This window comes from Neodiprion pinetum, chromosome 4, assembly GCF_021155775.2.
Source record: "Neodiprion pinetum isolate iyNeoPine1 chromosome 4, iyNeoPine1.2, whole genome shotgun sequence".
Lineage (NCBI taxonomy): Eukaryota > Metazoa > Arthropoda > Insecta > Hymenoptera > Diprionidae > Neodiprion > Neodiprion pinetum.
This window is the reverse complement of record NC_060235.2, coordinates 38184995-38208633: the sequence shown is the minus strand read 5'-3', so window position 1 is coordinate 38208633 and position 23639 is coordinate 38184995. Positions and strand designations below refer to the sequence as shown.

The 23639-nt window shown below is 44.7% G+C and overlaps 1 protein-coding gene across 9 annotated transcripts in view; it reads left to right on the top strand.

Moving 5' to 3' along the window:
* LOC124216367 (agrin) overlaps positions 1-23639 on the top strand; it is a 319987-nt gene that overhangs the window by 223291 nt on the left and 73057 nt on the right. For all 9 annotated transcript variants that reach the window (XM_069135298.1, XM_069135297.1, XM_069135295.1 and 6 more), the window contains one exon: positions 17370-17579. In XM_069135298.1, coding sequence (XP_068991399.1) covers positions 17370-17579 — 210 coding nt within the window. The remainder of the gene's footprint in view (positions 1-17369; positions 17580-23639) is intronic.

Genomic DNA, 23639 nt, shown 5'->3' with positions numbered 1-23639 from the left:
AATTTAGCACGCTTCGGGCCGCCGCGAACTCGCCGCCGGTTAATCGACGGGACGGAGGAATTCTCCAGGTCCTGTTGAGGCGGGTCAGGTCGAGAGTCGGATCGGGTTGGCTCGGGGTTAGTTCGACTGAGTTGGGGTAGGTGCAGCTGGATTTCATTCGGCTGGCTCAGATCGGCCCGCCGAATTCGGTTCGACGAATAATTCCCGTCTCGTTTCACCCCCTCCGCGTTATCTCCCCGGGACTCTAACCCCCGGGGGCCAAGCACGCTCTTCGGTGAAATTCAAGCCTGCTAAACACTCGACGGGAACGCGTATAAGGTACAATTGGTAAGTACTTTGCAGAAACAACGGGTCGAGTTCACCCCTTCTCGGAGATCCTCAAGTGGGCCTCGGCTCGGATTTTGGTCGATTCGTGGAAGCTGGAATTCGGGGTAGAGTAGCAAATAGGAGCATCGTAGAGGGGAACTTTTTTAATCTAGTCAGTCTCGTCGCTTTTACCGTCAAAGCACACTGCAACGGCTCCTAGAAATTGAACATACTTGTTTTTTACCCTGGCAATTGGCTCGACTTAACAAAGGGTTCGAAGTCCCACCTCCGCAGAATCGCAGCCTTCTTTACCCTTTGAGTAAGTTAATTTCTTGAGGCGCTGGTTATTTCCTCAGCTCTCGCTACGTATCTCTCGAGTCTCTCGAGTAAGCCAGTTAAATAAATTGTATGCTGTGTCCGGGTGCATAATCGTGATTAACACGCCAAAACCTTATTCGTTTGAGTTAAAGTTGAGTATCGGTCGTGCGCCGATAACTTCTCCCGCTTAATCCGTCCGTCCGTCTATTTCTCGCTCTGATTAACTGCCGACTTTGATCACTTCCTTTGTCTTTTCCACCTCGTTTTTCCTCGACATACCTTACATACCCTTGTACATACCTATATACTCGTGCAGCCAAGGAACGGATGTGTTCCCTGCTTTTTACGACCTCTTTATTCTTCCTCCTTCTCCTCCTCCTCCTCCTCCTCTTTTTCCTCCTCTTCTACTTCTTATTATTCTTCAATTTTTGACCAACGTTTCTACCTGGCGGGAATTTCGAATGTGCTCGAAATCTGGCACGATTCGTACCGTTTGTGAAAGGGTCGTGCGCGTTTTATCGTCGGGTAGTTGTAATATACCTGCGTTTCTAAGCCACGTGGAAATCGGTTTATCCCACTGTCCAGCTCTGTTGCATTCCATCTAAATCCCTGGAACTATTTGCCGCTTCTCCCCCGTTTCTCTATCCAAATATATTCAATAATGCCTGTTGCCCTCTGAGGATCTAACTCTGCGGCTACACAATGAACCTTTATACTATTCTACTCTATTCTCGCACTCTCTTCTCTGTATTCTATTCCACATGTACCCATTCCCCATTCCTCCTTCCTGCCGTATCTCACGAACGGTGCGATTTCACTTGAAAAGAATTTTGTTCAAAAAATTACCACCACCGCACACAGTTTCACGGAAGCTTGTTTACCCCCGGCTTTTCACACGCCGAATCCAAGGACTTTTAAAAGTACAGCCGGCTGTCATTTTTCGCATATCTTTATTCAAACTGATGTCAATGTATCAAACGACTTTTTACGGGAATCCCGCATAACACCGACTGCTCTAGAAGTGAGGGGAAGTATTTCCTCGAAGCAAGACAGAGATGACGTCAGTACCTGATCTACTCGCTACCTTTGAGGCACTACCATTTAACGTCAAGTGATATATTGTCCAATGACATCGAATTAAAACATTAATAAGTGATCTTGAATTGTCGATTGCAGAATCTCATTTCAGCTATTAATTACAAGGGTATAATTGAGTACCGGAGTATCAACGTATCTCAAGACATTCGAGTATTGTAACCGACGTGATTGGAATTCTTAAAAACATTACGAATGAGATTTACGTTAGATGTAACAATACGCGGTGAGATGTTGTTACACAATTTTGAATTTGAAGTAACGTGGGAATATTTTCCCACTCGGATTAGCCGAGTCGAAAAAGAGAGATTCGATTCGTTGACCGAAGCTGCAACAGAAGCAGCTTTTACTAGTTCCAGGCGTCTGTACAACGTCGATCCGTGTATAAATAATATATGTGGATATATAACCTTCGACAATATCACCAATAATAAGTCCCCCGCGCTTCACTCGGCCGCAAAGCACCGTCTGAGTGCCATAAACGGTACAAGCGGTTCTCTTAAGCCTCCCCAGAGAGCCGGATATGTCCGTTATTGTATCCCGATAGATATTTTACGCCGCTTATCCTCCCGGCAATCTTACAAGGCGAAACACATCCTACAGAATCAAACCTGAAGAGCCTCTCGAACCCGACTCTGACTGGCACCCTTCTCCATCTCAATTCTCGATATCGGTATACAAAATATCATGTGGACTAGCTACCGATGTTACAAGCATAAGATCTGAACGTGATCCGTGATCCTTGTATCAGGAGTGATAAACGTTGCACCGATATCTTGAAGATCCATGTTCTTTTCATTGAACATACTTTACACGAAACTTTCGCGAGACTCGTTCCTTTTTTTCACTCATGATTTCTACTTTGGAATGATATTCGGTCATTAATTCAGCGATCAGTGACCTGATTCCTCGGTCATGTATAAAAGTCTCTTATCGTGGCGAATAGCGAGCTTCTGTAAAGACGTCCACGTCGGTGTTTCTTCATTTGACAATGAGTCGATAAACCACCGGGATATAGAACAGAGAAGAATCGAACGCCGGGGAGACAATTCCATCAGCCAATACGTTAACCGCGAGATATCCGAAGCAGAAACCGAGGGCACGCTGAACTCGGGGTTGCAGCCACGGATCGAGGCCCGGACCTGTCAGTGAAATCAGTCAAGTGAAGGAGGAAGAGCGACTATCGCCAGGAGAGGGTGAATCGTGTCTTCCCGTTACAAGGAGGACAGCCTCATAAATGATGTATTTATGAATTTATGCACGAGCCTTATCTCGCTGATCCGACATGGCGAGTATCTGGCTAGCTGACGTGATAATTGAATGATTATTTGGGAGCATTACTCCCGATGTTCTGCCACGGCCAGACGGATTCCAAAATCCTGTACCCGCACCGCGTCGTTACTTCAACGACCTGGCAGGAGAAGCTGCCTGGGTTTCTTACCTTGTCTTCGTTTTTCCCCATCGCTCTCTGCCACCTTAAGCTGCCCCTTCTTGCTCCCTCTGAAACGCTAATAGCCCACAATGCTTCATAAGCGTCCTTCCAAGTCCGAAAACGATTTTTTTTTTCTGCCACCGAACGGATAAAGGTTTCGTAGATATACGTTATACCATATATGGGGGGGGGATCAGTCGACTGAACTTATGGGGTAAAAGAGGAATCCTTAGGACGTGTGCTTTTTCATCCTTCTGTTCTCCGCCTCTGCTGTTCGAACCAGCTGTCGTACGGATGTTGGAAATGTTCGTTCTTAGTTCTCTTGACTAAACATGACGATGAGATTTATCCGAGAGCTTACCGAAGTCGAAAGACGTCGGAGATGATTGGCGGTATCGTTTTACGGTGGAAATGGCACCGCATCATCTGGCGGGCGAATAATAGCTCTTGAAACAGGCCGCCGAGGAAGTGGAGGAGGTCGAAAAGGGAAAAACCGCCCCTCCGTACAACCCGGAATACGAACTAGCATCGAAGTGGTGGAACACCTCGTTGCCGGCGTCATTTGTTACTGGGCAGGGATAGATAAGAAGAAAAGAATTGACTTCCAGGCCAAAGGAGGAGGGGGAGGTGGAGGAGGGGAGGGAAAAACCCATTTCGGAACGGTTATCAGCCATCTTCTCGCAAGCCCCTGAAGACGGCGAGAGACGTAAGCGTAAGACGCGTGTCTCTCGGTGTGTAATGCGTGCGCGTGTTTTTCGTCCTCTTTCTCCTTATCCTTCTCCTCGAGAAAGTCGGACGTATTTGTCCGTTTGACAAGTCCAGTCTTTCTCGAGCCTCCGAGAGTGGGCGAACCCTTCCCCCCCATCCCATTCATCCCTCCTTCTGATCTTTCGACCAAATCGAATTGGACCAGAATGGAACAAGCCAAACATGACTTTTTTCACCGGTCAGTTTCATTTGCCTCAAGGCCATGCCACGAGTCTCGCCACCACCCAGCCTTCGACCATCTGACCTTCTCGACCTTCTCCTCGCTCTCCCATTGGTCCCTTCGTCTCACGCCCCGGCGAACAATGAAGGCCCGCATCAACCCTTTGACAGTCCAACTCGTACGGCACTGTCCCCGCAGGGACGACACCTGCTCCCTATTTTTTAACTCTGGAATTCGGTGAAAGGAATACTTGTCGTCGGTCAGGAATTTATTTGCAACTGAAAAATTTCGAACATCTCACGAGAAGTTTGCTGCCAATCTGTTCTAAAAACCACTTTCTGTATCCCGGCTCTTCACGCGTTGATGGGAGGGTGAGAAACGGGCGTTACGATTCGACGCTGATCGTTAAGAGGAGTGAAAAAGAGGCTGCGAGGAGGTCGGTCTTTATCTTACACTCTGGGCAGCGAGCCTGCCTCTGGTCCAGCAGCTGCCCTGGATGGTGGATAAAAACCGAGTGAAAAGATACCCTAGAATGATATCGACCTCTGGTCCATAGTTGCGGCGATATTGACGTTCAATGTTCCGCGACTTGTACTTTTGTATCGGTTCGAAACGCCCTTCCCTGTGGCACTTTGCGTATGAATTTTTGATTTTTTTTTTATTGGAAATTGAGATGAATATTTACTCGCTACAAATAAAAGGTCGTTGCATGGACAGGTTGATTTTATATTCGGATAGATCGGTTTTTTCGGTATATATTATATATTATACATAGGGTTGCAATTTTTGGTTGTTCTCTTCTATTTTCCCCCCGAATGATTGTTGTTATTTATTGGTTTATTGAAGCTGGCCCGCTGCGGCACGTTGGTCGAAATGGAATCAGATTTTTCAATATCGCACACACGCGTATGCGCCTGCAGCAAACCGTGAGAATCGTCAGCGTGATTTCATCAATAATTGACAAGTCAATACTGTACGATGCCGCGATTAGCATATGGACTCGGTTTAAAATACAATGTTTGAAAATATTATTCAACGATATGTAAATTATATGAATTTTGATGTTAAATTTCACCTGGGGATCCAGAAATAAATTGCGCAATGTAGCGTTGGTTCCGTTGAAAATTTATATCTATAAAAAATTCAAATCTTTTGATTTTCGCGCTCGTAGTTTACCAGAATATTTTTCCGCGATATAGAATACTCAGCTTCTAATCGATTCCGAAGCTTGGTATCCACAAGACTTCGAATTTGGAAAGCTCTCGGCGTTCTCCCAGATGCAAACTCAAGTCCAAACTAACATCCGTAAAATCGTAAGACGATTTCGTAAGTAGGCCTTCAAGCTAACGGAATCGCCATCAGCCAATATTTCTTGGGAGAATATTTCACCGTGAATGATATATTCGGACTCCGAGCTAAGTTTCGCCCCCGTTCCGCGCATATCTACACACCTCGCACAAATGGAACATAGGATCGAGCTAAGTGGCATGAAAATCGCAAGAAAAGTAGCGTAAATCATAAGAAACTGCGCACTCGGGATTCGATTTTCCTGTAGGTGGAAAGAATAATCTGAAGAATTTCGTATTTCCATAGCTGAAGGGGACAAGGGTCCTGGGAAAAATTGGAGGTAAGATCGTCCTTTACGAGTGGCCATCATGTTCCGCTGGAAACGAACACAAGAACGGAGAAATTTGGACGTGACGTATGCGAGCAGCACCGGCCGATCCATCGCACCTTACATAAAAGAATCCGCATGCGGAATACGTCACGTATTTCATTTGCCGTAAGGTTGACGTGAGATGCGTTGTTCCTTTATCACGGACACCTCACGTAATATTACGGTGTTTCATTGCGGGAATATAATTCGAAGTCCAATTAGAAGCGGAAGCGACGATGATCTGCATGGCTTTTAATTACTGAGTAGTTCAGTGATCGTGAAAACGAAGAAATAAATTAAGATCATGTATTGTGCAAGTACGCATCAAATTTCACGGACCTGAGATCTAATCAGAACTGAGGAAATGGGACTTGGAACAGAGTTCTTGTTTACCTACGTGATATAAAACGAACAGCGAACCAGAGAGCCGAGTTCTCGAGCTAAGAAATTGGAATTTCTAGGCAAACAACAGCGCTGGTAATTATATACTCAGCGATCAGCCTTACGCTAACAAGGAGCCAAGTCGAGGACTAATTATGAAACAATGAAACTTGGCCGAGGCGAGTGCTGCTGGGAGAAGTGCAGTGGCAGGGTATTCCGCAAGTGGAATGCAGCTTTCTGTATCTGCATTCAAGTTCACCTTCTTACAATGAAAATTTCCCCTGACGATAATTGTTTTGCCGCCCGACGAAACGACGGCCGCGGTTTTCACTTCCGTTCTAAATTCCACCTAGCCGTTCTGACATGGTCTGGTTGGAAAGCTAATTGCCAACCATTCGTCACTCTGTCGTCATCCGAGGTCGTGTCAATTTGTCGATTTCGCAGAGCGACAGCTGTGACTCTTGTGTCTTGGGCTGTTAAAACTTTGCCCAGTCTTCGGCTGGCCGTGCGCTTTGTCAACGCTGACGGAGATGAGCTTTCATGGAATTTGTCGGACAGGCACGGAAGCCTGGAAGATAGAGAGCGATGAAAGTTTACCACAGCGCTGTGCAGATGCCCTCGATGAAAGTCTCCGAAGGAAACTTCTGCAACTGCACAAAGTCACTCCTGAAATTCCACCCGTTCGAAACCGACGAGATCAAGTTTCGAATACATGAATTTCAATACGCGGACCAAGTTGCGTAACCGATTTTCAGATTCTTTTCCAAGTTTTGGACTTCTGTGAAGACGAGATGGAACAAACGCGTAATAAATGGAACGTATACACGGGTAACGAATATCGTCGAAACTTAAATGAATAACTTTTCGCCAACGATATTTGTTCGACCAACTTTTCAAAATCATAATTCAATTTGCATTCCATCCCGGCACCTGGAAACCTGTACTTACTCTCTTTCCAATTCTCCGTTTCAATTATTGAGTCCTGCAGAGATGCGACGAAACATTTCCGCGCAATATCGCTACCGGGCCACGTTTCTTTCCCCGGTGTTGTAATCGAGTTTTCTTTTTGGCAAGCCACTCAAGCCCAATTCATCTGCACTCAAGATTTCACCGTCGGCCAGCCTTTTTTGCGCGCGTGTATTATTATACCTACCAGTGAATGGGGAAAAAATGGGATCAAAGAAACCAGTCGACGTATCCATACCACTCAGAATCTGAGAGGTATAGACTCGAAATTGAACGTACCTTAGAGACCAATCTGAATCCTAATTGTTGTTGTCATCCTTCTGCTCCTTAAAATATTCAATCGACTATTAATGGTAATTCGGCAACTTGACCTTTAAAATATGTATTGGCAAGGAAAGGTTTTTCGTAAGGTTCATCGGCGTGAGTAAAGCCTTAATGAAGTATGAATATCTGGCCACTTGACCACTGAATAAAAAATACCGCGTGTCGAACGCGGTGCGATATTAAAAAAACAGGGCATCGTTCGCTCACTGTCGCGATTTTCTGGATACCGGCAATCCTGACATAAAAACTACTGTCTTTCCTGGGCGCAAATTCCCAGCTATTGCATAATTTCAGGATCAGGGTAAGGAGCGACGGCAGCTCGTTAATTAAAATAGAAATATCGAGCGCGTTTCAACCCCGCTTCCCTACATCATAGTGTTCGCATCACTTTCCAGTGTCGATATTCCATTGTCACGAAGTGATAGCCGGTTCGACCTCCACGCCGTACGCCTATACCTACCCTCGTCTGTAATCGATCACTGTGAAACTGATCAATCAACCGCTCTCAGCTCGTGTTGCGCAACGCAGGGGATGAAATTTTCCCCGGTAAAAGTGTCCCCTGAAAATCACGATGCAGGTATAAAACATTCGCATTACCTTTCGCGGTACTGATTCTCCACTGTCAAGTGTTTCCTGTTGGCTCTGATACCATTCGTAGATGAAAAAAGGTCAAAAGGTTCCATCCCACACCGTTGCAGAGTATAAAATCAATTTCAACTGACAAAACATTAAACGACACTCTATAATTAACCGATTTCAAACGATTCGAGTATAATGGACCATCAAAGTTCTACGATCCGGGGTAAACTCGGAGGGCGGTGTAAGATGTGTTTGGACACGTGGGTGGGACGATAGTGGCGAAGTGCTTAAGACTCCTCGGAAGGAATCCATGCGGGTCTGCAGGCTGATCGCACAATGGCTTGGTCTACACCGAAGCCGCAAGCTTCCAGCCCTGCGTGCATTATAGAGTGCTGCTCCGGCTTTGGAATGGTTTAGATACAGCCTAGCCAAGTGAGACGGTTAATTACCCAGGCAAATTAAGTGGAAACGGCCTGATTAGTAGTGGATTCCCGTACCTAGCCACGCGAGATGGTATTCATGTCGAGTGGTAACGGGGCGCGAGGGCGATCGAGTTCTCTGTACCTACCTGGCTGCTCGGCCATATCACGCACACCCCCGCAATGGTTCTCCGCTATTTCGCCCATCATTCACTTCTCGCTCGAGTTAACTCGGGGTCGGTCAGAGGCAACGTATATCCTGTCGACGATAGTTTCGATGCCTTCGTCACTGTCCCAGCGCCCCTTCTCGCTTCTTGTTCGTTTCGATTCAGCTCCGACTCCCAAAGAGCCGATGGGAACCACTTGATCACGAGCTTTTGTTCAACGGTCTCAGTTCCTCGTCGGTGAATTTGTGTCATGGCATCACGGGGCACACTCACCGCGCGTAAATATGTCACCTGCATCCAGGTGGAAACGTTGCCGTGCGGATAACACGTATAGACGACGTTCATCGATCGCCCTCCTGGGAACTAATTAGCTTAAGCGCAAATTATACACCTATCGTGATTAGTTATTGGAAGGATTGCGAAAGGCACTTTATACCTCTCTTTGTTAGCCGCGTATTGTGGTTGAAGGTTTCACGGAAGTTCGAAACTCTGTTTTTCTCGAGGCTAGCATTATGGGTGGTTTTCAGATGTCATAGCTCTTGAATATTTACCTCAAAAGCAGAACCCTCACGTTGCGTTCGGAGAATATAGTCTGCGGCCGTTTCGCATTGACTCTCATTATTAGACGCGTTTCAACCGAACAGGGTGAACTTAGCCGCAGACTGACCTTTCCCCGATTAATTATGCACTCGGACTTATTAATGTGCCGATCGAATCCCAGAATAGATATAGCACTCACCTGGATCCAGTCTCTGGATTGTGAGGGGCAGGTGTCGCATATCCGATTCATTCGACAGCCGGATTGTTGCTAATTAAGTTTTATCCGAGCGCCCCTATATCCTCCGATTTCTCACCCCATCAAACTCTGTTCGACTTCTCGATGTTCTCTCTCTCCGGGGTTCCCTTTCTATTTCTCCTCCTCTCGTTCCCCTCTCGGTTCAGATTTAGCGGCTACCCTCCGGTTCCCGCCAGTGCAAATACAGTCGATTCGGTGTACGTAAGCCAGTATCGAAGCCGAGGTCTATGGACGGACGGGACGCGGTCAGGTGGCGACTAACACAAATAAATTGCCGACAAATCGGATTACAACAATTTCAATCGGCGATGTTGTCGTCCGACGAGTCGACCCCGTCCCTTTTATTTTGTCGTTTTCACCGCGCGGCGACAGTTTATATATATCTGCAAGATATTCTTCCGGGAACGTGTGCATCGATCGTGACGACCGATTTTGATCTGACCGAAAACGAGCGCGAAAAATACCGCAACGCACATGTATAGGCGTATGGAAAAAGGACGGAGGTTTCATAATTTCCAATCGCGATCGGAACTGCTTTATTGCTTCGAAAACCGATTAGTTCCGGGATCCGAATTTTATTGAATGTCCCCTTTGTCAAAGGATTTAGGATCGGATAGCAACCGATCAAAGAGAGGTAGAGGGTGGAAAATATGTTTGTTTAATATTACACGCCGGGATTTGGGGAATAATTTGAACGTTTATCCACCCGATGGTTTCACCGATAGCGCGACACTCGAGAAACAGATACCAGTCGATTATTAATTCCGGTACTTAATGCCGTAGTCAAACTTGAAGCCAACAGAGAAAGGGGCGTAGAGGATCGAGGAGATATATCTAGTAAGATACTCCATTCGCCCACGACGTCGGCCGCTTCAACAATTCCTGTTTCACTTCTTGCTCAATTTGACGAATGTTACACCTTGGCAAGAACCGTGGTGGTCAAACAGACAGTCCACGGTGAATGGTTGATACAGTTTTCTCACGGTCAACTACGAACGAGCTACACCCCTATCCCATACTTGCCCAACACTGCGATTCCAGTTCGTTTTTACCTTTGTATAGTGCGTCCGTAGCGACAGAGGAAAAAGTACGTCAACCGCACAGTGTCCGAAACTCTTTTTTAACATTTACAACGATCCACGGTAGTCTGAAGTTGGCTGATTCAAGCCATTTTGATTTGCTCTTTAGTACTACGTGTACCTAGTAAGGGAAAAGAAGCTAACGCTCTGTGAAGTGATTCTAACTTCTGGGTCCTAGAACAGCTACACGGTATTATGGTCTTCTCTACCGCCTTCAAGAAGAACCTGCAACTCAGACCTTGCGCGTTAACACAAAGCACTAGTTTTAACCGCCGGGAAGCCATTGTCCAGCCTCGAGCCTGGATGGAAATGACGATTTTAAAGGATATGCGTAGGGATAAGACGGGGCGTAGGCGGTAACGTGCCCGGGGCAAAGCTATAGATGTCCCGGTTTCAGCGAACTGCGGAGCTCTGAGTGAACGTAATTATTTCACATAGCACTTAATTAGACCCTCAGCCACTCACCGGGGTCGGCAAAGACCGAGAGAGTGAGAAAACGACTATATGGCACACGTGTAATGCTCCGAACGTACGCGTCTCCAGCCTTGTTGGACTCGTTATGTTCCATGGTTACAGCCGAGTTGCTCGTATAACGCCGTACGTTGGCAGGCGGTTTGGATACGTTGTAAGTTCATCTTACTACGCTCAAAATGGGTCTAGGGTTTCTCCGGCTAGTAACGTGCACTTGGAAGGTACGTACATACGCACCTAGCAACAGTAACGCGCAGCCGCCTCTTCCAGAAATTAATTTCACTCCTGCATCAGTCAGTAACCTAAGAAGCCAGATTCCGCAAGAGTAATCGCGCAGAAGGTTGTACGCACGGATCGATCGTTCACTGTCGGGTAATTGTATTTACGGTTACATGCACCGTCTCTCCGCTTGAAATATTAGTCAGTTGTTTCAGCTCGTCTCAACGCAGCCGATGATCAGTCCTACAGTTCCGGTCTCGATCTCAATTGTCAGTTGTCAGAGCAGCTTATCGTGATCTCTGGTGAATAAGTTTCATCGATATTTTGGAAGTGGAATTTGACGCGATTCACTCGGTTGAGATACTTTGAATTTTGGAAAGGTCGAGTGGATCGCGAGGATCGACGGAATCCCACTTGCTAATCGAGCATAACCAAGCTTCGAACCACGTCGTCGAATTCACCGTGACGTGGTTGACTCGGTTAACCGTCCGTCAAACCGGTGTGTATTCCACTCTAGAAGTACCTGGTCGGGTGATAAAATTTTGCGAGGTCACAAGCGTAAAAAATTGGCACCTCGATGCTACTTCTCCTCTATTTGATTTTATTTTCGCATTCACCCTACTTCTCCGAACAAAGAATAGCCGTGGCCCGTTGCCGTCAGACAAGACCGATCATGACGGATGGCCGATAGACCCGGTGCTACGAGGGTGTAGGACGTAAGAAGGGTGAACGAGAATTTGACGCAACGAACGAGAGCGACGCGCCTTCTCCGGGCCGCCCAACCCCCTATAACAACCTCGTTAACATAATCATAAGCCCTGATCGTCCGCTGTCTGCCTCATCTCTCACCGTTCCAACACCCCGCCTTTTCTCCTCCTCGGTCTTCTTCCAGCAGCGGACTTGCCGAGGAGTAAACATTTCTTAACCCAGAGAAGAAGACGGGCCCAGACCGACTAATACGCCGAGCATCCATCGAGCCGTTCCTCAAATGGAGTGCACAGTCCGGACGAATGGTGGAGAGGGACGAGCTGGTCGAATATACGAAATCGGCAAAAAGGCGAACCTCTCGTCCGCCACATGGCACAGACATACTAGACATATTTTGGCACTGTTTTTGGCGAATGCGAAAAACGCGACAGCAGGGCTTAAAATTAACGCTGGATACCGTGCGGATAGACACAGTCTCTAGTGACACCCTTGGCTTTGTCTGCTTGACCCACGTCACTTGGCCCCAAAGCTAGCCGCGGCATAAGTTTGGTAAAAAGTTGATCCAATCCGGGAGAATTAATCCATCCGAGACTGCGCGCCTGCGCGTTATTGGAGAAAAAGAATTACTTAGAAATTGTTTAAAGCTGAGAGGACGAAGTGATCGTAGGCAAAAATACCGAAATACCGCTCTGTTCTTTGGGGATGAAAAGCTAAAGACACATCGATGGACTTTCGGTGTCTGTCATCGCCGCTCGCTTCTTCGGTCATAACAATTATACCAAGCTTCGACAGCAACATGCCACCGCTTTTAAGCTCAGGATAGGTACCCATATTTTTTTTACCTCAAATCCCGACGTACGCGATCCTGCTTCGCACCCCGGCCGTAAAATGACGTGGAAAGCGTCTCTTTAATGGACGCGAAAAGTGATTCGACCTCTCTTTTCCCTGAAAGTCGTCGAACCTCCCTCCCTCAATTTTTCTCTCTCTCTCTCTCTCTCTCTCTCTCTCCCTAACTCTCTTTCTCTATCGAAGAGGAGTGGGGAGAGTGGCTTGAGTGGTTGTGTTCACGTCAGGTGTTTAATTTCCTATGACTTTTAACGTTTCGTTTCGCTTTTTGTTCTATCAAAAGATATCTTCCGAGTGTCGTTCCATCTCTCGCTAGTTATTGATTTATTTTTTGTCCTTTACACTCGTGCAATTTCCACGATATATCTTAATTGTTACATTACTTTCTTTGTTTCTCTTCTCGTGCTCTGTTAAACTACCATTAGTTTTCGAATTTTCGACAACATTTTTACACAAATCCTTGGCTTCTTCTTCTTCTTCTTCTTATTCCATTTCTTCCTCGGGCCGAGGCCCCTCAGCGAAAATTGTAGCAGCCCTCTTGACGTGAGGAAATTTTGCACTTACCAAGCGTTAAATGGCGCCTTGTCGATACCAACCTGAGGTCACGCCACAAGCATATTACGACCCGGGGAGTAAATGCACCTGCAGCCAGCCAGAATTTCAGCTTCGCTGAGAACTTTGACCCCTGCAACTCGATGCAGACTTTTACCGGATGCAGTGGAGAAAAATAAATAATGCAAGAATCTTATTTACTATTCGGTTTTTTAAATTTATAAAGAAATTTATAAAAGATTGACAGCAGAATATAACTACTGTACATAGAGTGATTATAATTTCAACCGTGGAACTCTATGATATTCGCGAAGTATATAGCGCGCTTCTGAATTCCTTCAGGATCCTTAAATTATAATTGGAGAGCCAATATTCGGGCGATATACAGTCCCTGAAATTTTTGCGACGTGCCTTAAATCACAGAAACCACTGAAATAATTGACATTCCAACGTGGATATTTTCCTGAAAAGAATTTTAACGCATAATAATTTAATACAGTTATACGGACGATAATTGACGGGTGAGAAGAAAATTTCAGGTTACACGTGTAATTCAATTTTCGAAAGTGAGTCGACAATTTTTTCAACGTGGATTAACGACTCCCAGATACGTTGTGTATTATTATATACCTGCGAATGTGCGACTTGATCCGCGTGTCTGCGTGTACAACACGCATTTCATCCCCGCGTCAATATTTCTCAACAACAGACCGTCTGCAATTTGCCCTTCCCCACTAATTATCAATCTAATCCGTAGGTAAGCCCTTAACCTGCAAGGATGCCTCTAACTATAACACAGTTAGTTGGATATCCCGGGTAACGTGTATTATCCTAACAGTGAATAATTCATATGTCTGCCATTGAGAAGTACCGGGTTGATATTCGACCGTCTTATCGAATATATAATATCTGAGGGTATAATTTTTCGACCCTCATATTACAAGCCTGAATTGAAATTCAAGGTTCTATTTAACCGAATATTCATTACAATCTCGATCTGCGATCGAAGCGAGGAAATTTTATGCTCAAAGCTGAAAGAGAAATTCGGATTCGTCGCGCTACATACACTATCGATCATTATCGTCTCTGAATTCGGAGTCATGAATAAGTTGCAAATGAGTCGAGTTCGATTGGTGAAATAATATTATACGCCTGGGTAATATCACTCCACTTGGCACGCAGCGCGCATTATCTTTCCACCCCCGTAATATCCATTTCTCCCCCGTCTCGACGGAAGGGCGATACTATTTTTTACACGGAAAAACAAGAAACAGATAGAAAGAAGGAACTAATGTATCTCGTATCGAAAGGCTTACACAACTTACGTTCACCTGTACCGATCGATTTGCATGTATATTCTCTAAGAAGCTAAGCGCGCACCGCATTCGGACTGCGAGGGCACGTCTGCAACAATAGGCGGCTCGAATCACCCCGTATAAGTGAATTCCTTCCATTCACGAGAATAAAATTACGCTTACATACGCGATATAATTGTTACAGAGGTAAAAAGACACGTGTGTAATATATCACACTACTACTAGTACACGGCATGTATTTTTCCCGGGGCAATTATTATTCGACGAGCAACGAGGAAAGTTGGAACACGAAACGTGGGGGTGATTTATGAAAGTCGCTGATTAGATCGGTGAAATAGATTGCGAGGTAACCAGTCGATGATTAGAGCGGAGCGAAGGATCTTGCCTGGGTAAGTTACGGGTCGATATCCTGCCGCTGCGGCCTGATTTACTTTTACAATTTTTCGAATTCTTAATGTTTTTTTTTTTTTTTCTTCATTCTCTTTGTCGGCTTCTTTCAGGCCACGCGACTTGCCGACAAAACTGTGACTTTTCACGGGCGTTAACGCGCTCTCTAATCAACCCTGCATTTTCGGTGTAAAAAGCTTGTCGACTTCCACGATTACTGATTCACTACAGTGGCTTGTTGTGGATATATATACATATATATATATACATATACATATATATATATGCCTGTCTCAGTTGCCATTATAACTTGCGAGGCGTGACTTGCAAGGCATTTCCTTTGTTGCGGACCGCTCGATGGAACCAAAGGTGACTCGAAAGATGGCGGAGCCGCGGGATTCGCGATTGGCTAAACCTGAGACAGGAGAGATTTTTTGCGGGATCAACTCGTCGGCTATATTAATGACTGCTCGTGGAAGGATTAGCGGGCGACTCTCGAACGTAGTGCTGCTTTTTTTATTCGCCGCTTTAACCGGCCCGCCTGCTGCACCCTTCGCATGAAAAATCGATCTCTCCAGGGTTCGACACGCACTGAGAAACATTTCATTTGTTATAGTAAGTTGAAAAATTGAGTAAAACAGGTATCGTTAAGAAACCCGTTTGAATATTGTTGGAATTACGAAAAACGAGGTACGCGTAAACATTTTGCGCTATCGTCGATCCTCTTTTGGTAATTGCAACGCAAAATCAGTTTCTGAGGTTTACTTTACTTTTCTAGTTGAATAAGGCTTTAACGTCGATTTATCGTTGCGCAAGCGTTAAATTTTCGCAACAGTCGCAAGAAAATATAGCAACAGTGATCGTAGTGAGAAAGAATAGTAACGGATACTAGACTTTCCGGTAACAGCTAGAAAACTAATTTTCATTTTCTACCCAGAAGTATATTTTTCGATTGTGGTAAGAAATGAAAATAGTTAAGGACCGAGCGGTAACCGGAACTAAAAATTTCTCTCAGTGCGGGGACCGTATGAACGAAGTGACCAGTGCGAGCTTTTCGAGACTCGCGGTAAGATCGGAAACGTTGAATTCGTTGAGAAAAATAATGGCAAGTTTGATGAATCCGTGAAAGAATCAGCCATGGAAATTTGGGCGAAGAAATTAACGAGTTTTTTTCCTACCATCGGGAACGTCGACCGAACCGTTTGACCGGAAAAGGGGAAATCGTTTTTCGACGAGGTAGAATCTCCGACTCGCATCTTTGCTCTCGCATCGCCTCGGTCTGTACGGACAACGGCGACTAATCAGGGGAAAAGATCCTCTCTCGGGCCTTTCCAACACCGGTAAGAACCCCTCTCTCGCCGAGTTTTCTCGTCCCAACCCTCGAGCAAGGTAGCCGGGTAAAATCATTTCGTCGAAGCGGTCAGAAGCCCTTTCCGTTCTCTGACCTTTGATGGAATTAGCCGGGCCTCGGGTGACGGCGCGGTGATTAAATTAACACGGTACGTACGGGGAGATTCAAAAGGTGGGATTTGCGAGCGAGTTCCACGTTTTCTCGGGCCCCTGATCGAGCCAATATTTGCGAAACCCTGCGCCCGACAATTAGCCCTAATGCAGCGATGGTGGCGAGAATTAATCTCATCCACGCGACGCGTCTCTGACGGCTGCACGCGTGTTTATCTTGTCGGAATCCGTTTACACGGATACGTGTAAGTCTCGGAATTCGATTCGGCACTGCTTCACCTCAAGACGTGTATCTTGGCCTGAAACAACAGAGGGGGGAATAGATTCCCGGAAGATTTGAAACGCGAGTCTCGGTCATCCCCTTCGACTTTTGAACGGATAGGGGGAAAAAGCGTTTCGCAATAAGGCTAAAAAAAAAAAAACGGGAAAACAAAGTAATAATTGTACCTCGAGTTGTTGTTAAGTTGTATTTTGTGCTTCATTAAAATTCCCGGAAGGTCCGGGATTCTCTGCAAAAGCTTGGTCGAAAAGTCTAAGCCGGCGTAGCATCTCCTCGAAACTTTGGTTGCCTTGCCGCTGAGGAAGCCTACGCTTGAAAAACAGAATCACGCGACTTCCGGCATAGCAGGAATTAGCCGAGGCACGGAGATATACAGAGAGGGAAACTGAAAAGCTCCCTGTGCCTAAATATACGCGGGAGGGGACAAAAGCTCCTTAACGTAAAAGCCCGGCCGTTACAAATAGCGCCTTCTAAAGCCAGACGCGGACAGTCGTTGCATAAAGTACCTCACCTAGTCCGGATACAGGGTGTAGATTCACCGTAAAGATAAACAATGCCGAACACCCTCCAGCGACAAATCCACTTCCTATCGTGAATCAAGCGCGGAGAAGTATCCTCTTTGAACTCTCCCTCGCGTTATAAACATTCCTTTAACCATTTCCTCGCAATTTTTCGCTTTCAGAACCCTGCGAAAAGACATATTGCGCCTGGGGAGCTTCCTGCGTTGTTTCCGAGAACGGGAGAGCGATTTGCCAGTGTCCGGTCGACTGTCCGCCGACCCAGCAACCGGTTTGCGGATCGGACAACGTCACCTACTCGAATCACTGCCACCTTCGTCAGGAAAGCTGCCATCGGAGGAAAAACACGAGAGTCAAATACCAAGGAGCGTGCGGTGAGTCTCTAATTCCTGATATAATCATCATCGTCATCGTCGTCGTCTTCGTCATCTCCGTATAAGCATAGCCGGTACACAAATCGCCAACCGCGTTGCGCGGTAGCTGGCTAAGCGGAAATATCGCTGACATTCGTCGCTAAGGTGGCAAAATATTTTTGAGAAAAAAGCGAGGGTGGCTGTCCAACAGCCGAATTTTACGGTAATTGAAACAAAAATGGAATCCGTTCCATATTTCGTTTGATCGCGAGCGACGGATGATTGAGATATTCGATTTAAATTCAAATTGAGAATTTAGAGCTTGCAGCATCGATATTCGGCTTCTGTTACACCGTGTAACAGATTCCATTGATTCGGTATTCCGGATTCCTGGGATCGGTGAAAAATCGAATTTTTCGGTACGCGACGTCTTTTGTGCGTTCCGTCGCACGTACACGTGAATATACGACGAGTACACACGGTTCGTAATGCAATGCAATTGGAGTCGAAGCTGCCGTCGTGAAAAGAGAAGTGAAACATCTGTGGGGCGGTAATAAAGCAATGTGGAAAATTTCTGCTCATAAAATATGAAGATGCCAACAAACGGTGGATAGTAGACGAGGTAAACGCGAAACGTCCCTCGACCGTGTACGCGTACATACGCTTACGCACATGTACGCACAGGCATACCTTCACACGTAAAGACAAGCTGGTTATACACGTAGAAACGTAAAAGAAGCTCGATCAAAAATATGGACCAATTTTTTTCTTCCTCGGGAGAAAAAACTGCGGGATACACGCGTAGAGGTGAGTCTATATTGTTATTATCATATGCCGGCGAAGATAAAATGTTTAGTGGTACGACCGTTACATCAAGCCGGCAAGAATAAGGCGGTACGACGGCGGGTGACAACCTTCTATGTATGTATGGAATATTTTTCACATTTGCGATAGACGGTGAAAAATTTTTACCTGTCAAATACGGGACCTTGAAAGACCGTTATTTTTTCTCTTTTTTTTTTGTTTTTTTTGTTTTTCGCTGTTTAAACTGTAGGTAGACACGTTTTCTCTCCGAGTGAATATTTGTCACAAAATTCACGCAGAGCTTTACGATCAGATGGGGGTTTTGAGGGTTTCTGCCAAGGGGATAGGTGCGCATGATGTGTGATGCAAGCAGCTGGGAAAATACGAGATTTTGATCTGATCTGCAGCTTTCTTACAGGTTTGTGAAAACGATCGAATCGCGCTTCGCGATACGCTTACGATGAAAAGCTCTTTCTTCTCAAGCTCTTTACTCGTACAAATTGCAGTACATAAGCACATTAAGCCTACGATTTGCTGCAGAGTTAGAAGTCGGACTGTTTCAGAAACATTGCTCGACAAATCTGATTCGTTTTTTTTACACCACCGTGTAGCGAAGCACGTCGCAACGTTGAGAATCGAATAGACTTGAAAAAAGATAAAAAAAAAAAAAATCGAATGAACAAGAACGAAGGGAGGAAATCGAATGAACAAAATTAACGCGCTTCGAGAGAACCGAAGGAATTTTAGAAACGGATTTATAAAGGAATGCAAATTTACAGGGGATTCTGAGTCGGAATCGTATACCTGCAGCCAGCGAGTTGGTCTGTGAAAACGTGATTTGGAATTAACGATATCTTCCCTTGGCCGTTACGAATCCACGGTTTTAAAATAACAATTTTCCTCCCCCAGCGCGACATACTGACTGCAAATTTCTACGATTGCTTTCTTTATCGTTGGTTACATCACCGCGGGCTTATTTCATCCAAATTTACTGTCATTATTACAACAATTTTCATTATTTATACAGTAAAAGCTGATTGCGTTGATACGAGCCGAAAATCCGGAGTTAATCAATTGCGTATTGAATTTCTTATTTTCTTTTTACACTGGAAGAAAAAAATTCCATCGGTGTACGGTGATTGCAAATTATCCACCTGCAGGCAAAAAGTTTCTATACCTACCCTCTAATTTCAAACAACCTTGTACCTACACACACGCGTATTTTTCATCTCGTTATATTTACCCGTCAATTGTTTTCATCCCCTTGATTATATTCAATATACTGTGAAAATTTTTCACTCATACAACACACGTTGCTAATATCCGCGCGGAAAAAAAGCTTCCGAATTTCAACGAAGGATCACAGGCGATGATCGCGAGGAAACAAGGCTGGGAAAACACAACCCAATCACTCGTCAAGGCTCCCTGATTCCCTCCAAAATCGCCAAATCCTTGTTTAAACCTTGTCATATATTATTTTACAGGCAACGCGCGCCGCGCTACAGCTTTTAAATTATTAATTCAGAGACCATTAAAATTGTGGACAGCGATTAATCGATGCCAAACAAAATTTATTATTAATTGCCGAGTGAATTTATCCCCCTCACTCTCTCATCACGCGTGTGCGTGAGCAGATGGGCAAAACATCGATCTCTCTTTTGGGGGTATTAAAAATTGACGATTCCGTCGCTTGTTTTATCATACATTTACGGTAAACGTTGCTCGTCGATTTGACACGTGAAATTTTTCACTCGCATGTGTATAAATAATTAATTCTCTCTCCTCGATTATAACATAGACAAGGAACGATTACTCTACCTTATCTCCGTTCGTCGTTACGCCGTCCACGTTTTATTGTATCAATACCGATATAAACTAATTTCCAAATCCCGTTGCTGAACACAGCAATCTAGGCAGATATACATATTTAAACGACAAATGGTTGCACGATAGAATAGCCAGTGTGCACCTGTCCTTAACGACATTTGTTATTACGTCCTGTTCCTTTCTTCCCTATCATCCGCCTATCACGTTATATACGTGTATAAAGCATCCGAGTTACGACTTGTACTTTGCATCGCGATTTCATGCACGATCGTAAATCTGGAGTTTCTCTATTAAGAGGAAAAGGCTCTCGAGTTTTATTCCTGAGAATCAACGATGACAATGATACCGCGCTACCATCAATGTAAATAAAGGTGCAAAAATATGCATGCCGAATCGGAAAAGGGATTGCGAAGTAAGTACTCGGTTTCTTTCTTTCTTTTTTTTTTTTTCTTTTTTCTTTCTTTTGCACACTATACGGACTCTCGGCAGTTTCCCTCTTTCTTCTGGCGTTGCTTATAGTACGGAGGGGGAAAGTGGGCCCATGAATTAACCAATACGCGCGATACACTCCGGAAGATTTGCTCGAAGCATCTCGTAATCTAGCCTCCACGGCCGTGAATTCAAAAAGGGATCTTTTATTCAGCGCAAATTCCTGCCGCTGCACGCTCTGCGCGGCATTTTCCGTTTTCAGCTGCCCCGTATAGATCCTCTCTGTATGCTTTATTAAAAATGGTGTTATTTTATTCAGAGGTGAGGGGTCAGATAGCATTTTCTCTGATGATCGCGTGCCGCCGACTGGTATTGCATGCGCACAGCTCTCGGGACTGTAATAATTCTCTCACGGCTGTATCGTAATTCGATTTGACAAATCGCGCGGCCAACGAATCGAGGCGGGAAAATATAGGGAAAGGATAAATTTCCGAGGAATATTGCAGAGGCGATATTTTTCTATACCCGACGTAGAGGTTTCCTCGCTTTTCTTTGATACATTTTTTGAAAAAGAAATATACGTTTCGCAAATTTCGCAGGATTAGAAGTAAAAAAAAAAAAAAAAAAACAAGCGCCGCCGCCTTTTCCTCAAAACCGAGGGAAACGCGAATGGATCATAAAATCCGAAATCTTGTCCTGAAATATCCTACCTGCACCATCCTGGCGGCTCAAGGAGATTCTTTCCTCGTTTTTCTGCAGTCCACGGTGCGCTCTGAAATATTAAGATTTCACTTTTGCAGCTCCCTCGAAGCTTCAATATTCACGCGATCTAAATACGTGATGCGGTCGAGAGTCAGAGTTTACGCGGAGGAAAACTGTCGGCTGAAATTTCAGCCTTAACTTGAAAATCAAACTTTCAATACTCGTCTCGCTTTTCTTTAACTGCAGCTCCGCTTTTTCTCACTCGGTCTTAAAGCCGTCGCCGGCAAACGAAACGCGATATTCGCCTCCTGCCTTTAATATAATATCAGCGATAACTCCCCGCGATATCCAGCGAAGCTGCCGACTCTATAGAACCGAGAAGTTATGGTTGAACCGAGCGCACGGTCTGGCCCAAGGGAGGCCAAGATGGCGGCCGATAGCGTGTCGAAAACAATTGAAACGCGCCCTCCAGAGCTTAGCCCATGCTTTCAATTAGGGAAGCCCCCTGCAAGCTCCCAGGCTCTTGTTCTTCGCCGACGGCTAAACAAAAACGCTAGAAACAAAAGTTGAATTAATTTTATTGGCTTAAGTGGAGATTCGCCACCTGTCTTGCATAACTCTCATCGTTATTTATAAGCCTGATCAATTTCACCTCACCCACCGTCCACTTTATGCAAGCTGTTCTCATCACGCCTTCAATTTATACCATTTCTTTTTTCGATCGAATAATAACAACAGTAATTGAGAATTTAACGAGCAATCGAATGTCTCTTATTTTGTAATATTGGTTTATTGGCAGAGCTAAGCCTCGGCACGAGTAACGTCATATTATTGTACTTTTCAATCTCCCTTAGGCATTCGATTTCATTTTTGTTTAATCCTTGCTGGTTTCTCTACTTTGTGGTAATAATATAAAATAGTCGATGCGCGCTGTTTCCATACGCGCGAAGTATACACCGAGAGAAAGTCTTAGTCCCGGTTACCGTTCAGTCCTTAACTATTTTCATTTTTTACCACGATCGAAAAATATAGTTCTAGGTAGAAAATGAAAATTACTTTTCCAGCTGTTTCCGGAAAGCCTAGTATCCGTTGCTATTCTTTCTCATTACGATCACTGTTGCTAGATTTTCTTGCAACTGTTGCGAAAATTTAACGCTTGCGCAACGATAAATTGACGTTAAAGCCTCATTCAACTAAAAAAGTAGCGTAAACCTCGGAAACTGAATTTGCGTTGCAATAACCAAAAACGGATCGACGATAGCGCAAAATGTTTAGGCGTACCTCGTTTTTCGTAATTCCGACAATATTCAAACGGTTTTCTTAACGATACCTGTTTTAATGAATTTTTCTAGTTACTGTAAGAAATGAAATTTTTCTCAGTGTATACAGTATACCTGACACTTGGACGATTTCTAAGACTCGTAATGCGAGGGACGGCGAAAGGGCACAAAGGGCAGGCGAGAAGCCGCGGTAATTGGATAAGGTTGGAAAAATAAAAGTGTAAGAAAATTATTTTTCGTGCCTACGAGCCGCGAGGTTTTCGGGCAAAAGCTCGAGCTCACGTGTCTGAGGAGGGAATATAATCTGTAAAATCGATACATCGGTATAATCTCGCGGCTTACAATGTGACCCGTATTCCCGTCTCTTATCTGGCACATTGAATATCAGCTGCACGCGTACCGTGCGATGCATTTTCTAGGTAAATCTTTGTTTCTCCGTTATCGCCTTTTACCCCTCCGTCCCAAGAGACGCGTTTCGAAGAACACACATTTCGCAGACTTCGACACAGCGCCTGGAGAAATGCTCAAGCCCTCGGGGCAGTTCTCCGCGATCAGAAAATGGTGTGTCTATCACGTGCATCGACAGACTCGTGAAAGTGGAAAGAAAATGTGTCGTTAAATTAAAAAAAGGTGTGAAAAATTTATAACCGTTTAATTGAACTAAAAATTTCTGTTTTAAAACCAATTTGATGTGGTGAAAATCCGTACGTTTTAATAATTTTATTTAACTATTTATAAAATTTATCTATATTATCTATACAGAAGCTATACGATTTTTTGTCTGAAAGTACAAAAATGAGAAGCATCGAAGTTCAATGCAATTTTACAATCGCTCAAATATTATGCCAAATCCAGGGGATTTGTTCGATTTTACTCTAATCGATGGTTCAATTTATTTAAAATTGTATTTTCTACAATCCCACTGCAACACTCTTTTTCTTTCCTTCTCTCTCTCTCTCTCTCTCCACATCACGTTTGTATCGTTGAACATTTAATCTAACAACATATTACATCGATACTGATTGCGATTAATGATTAA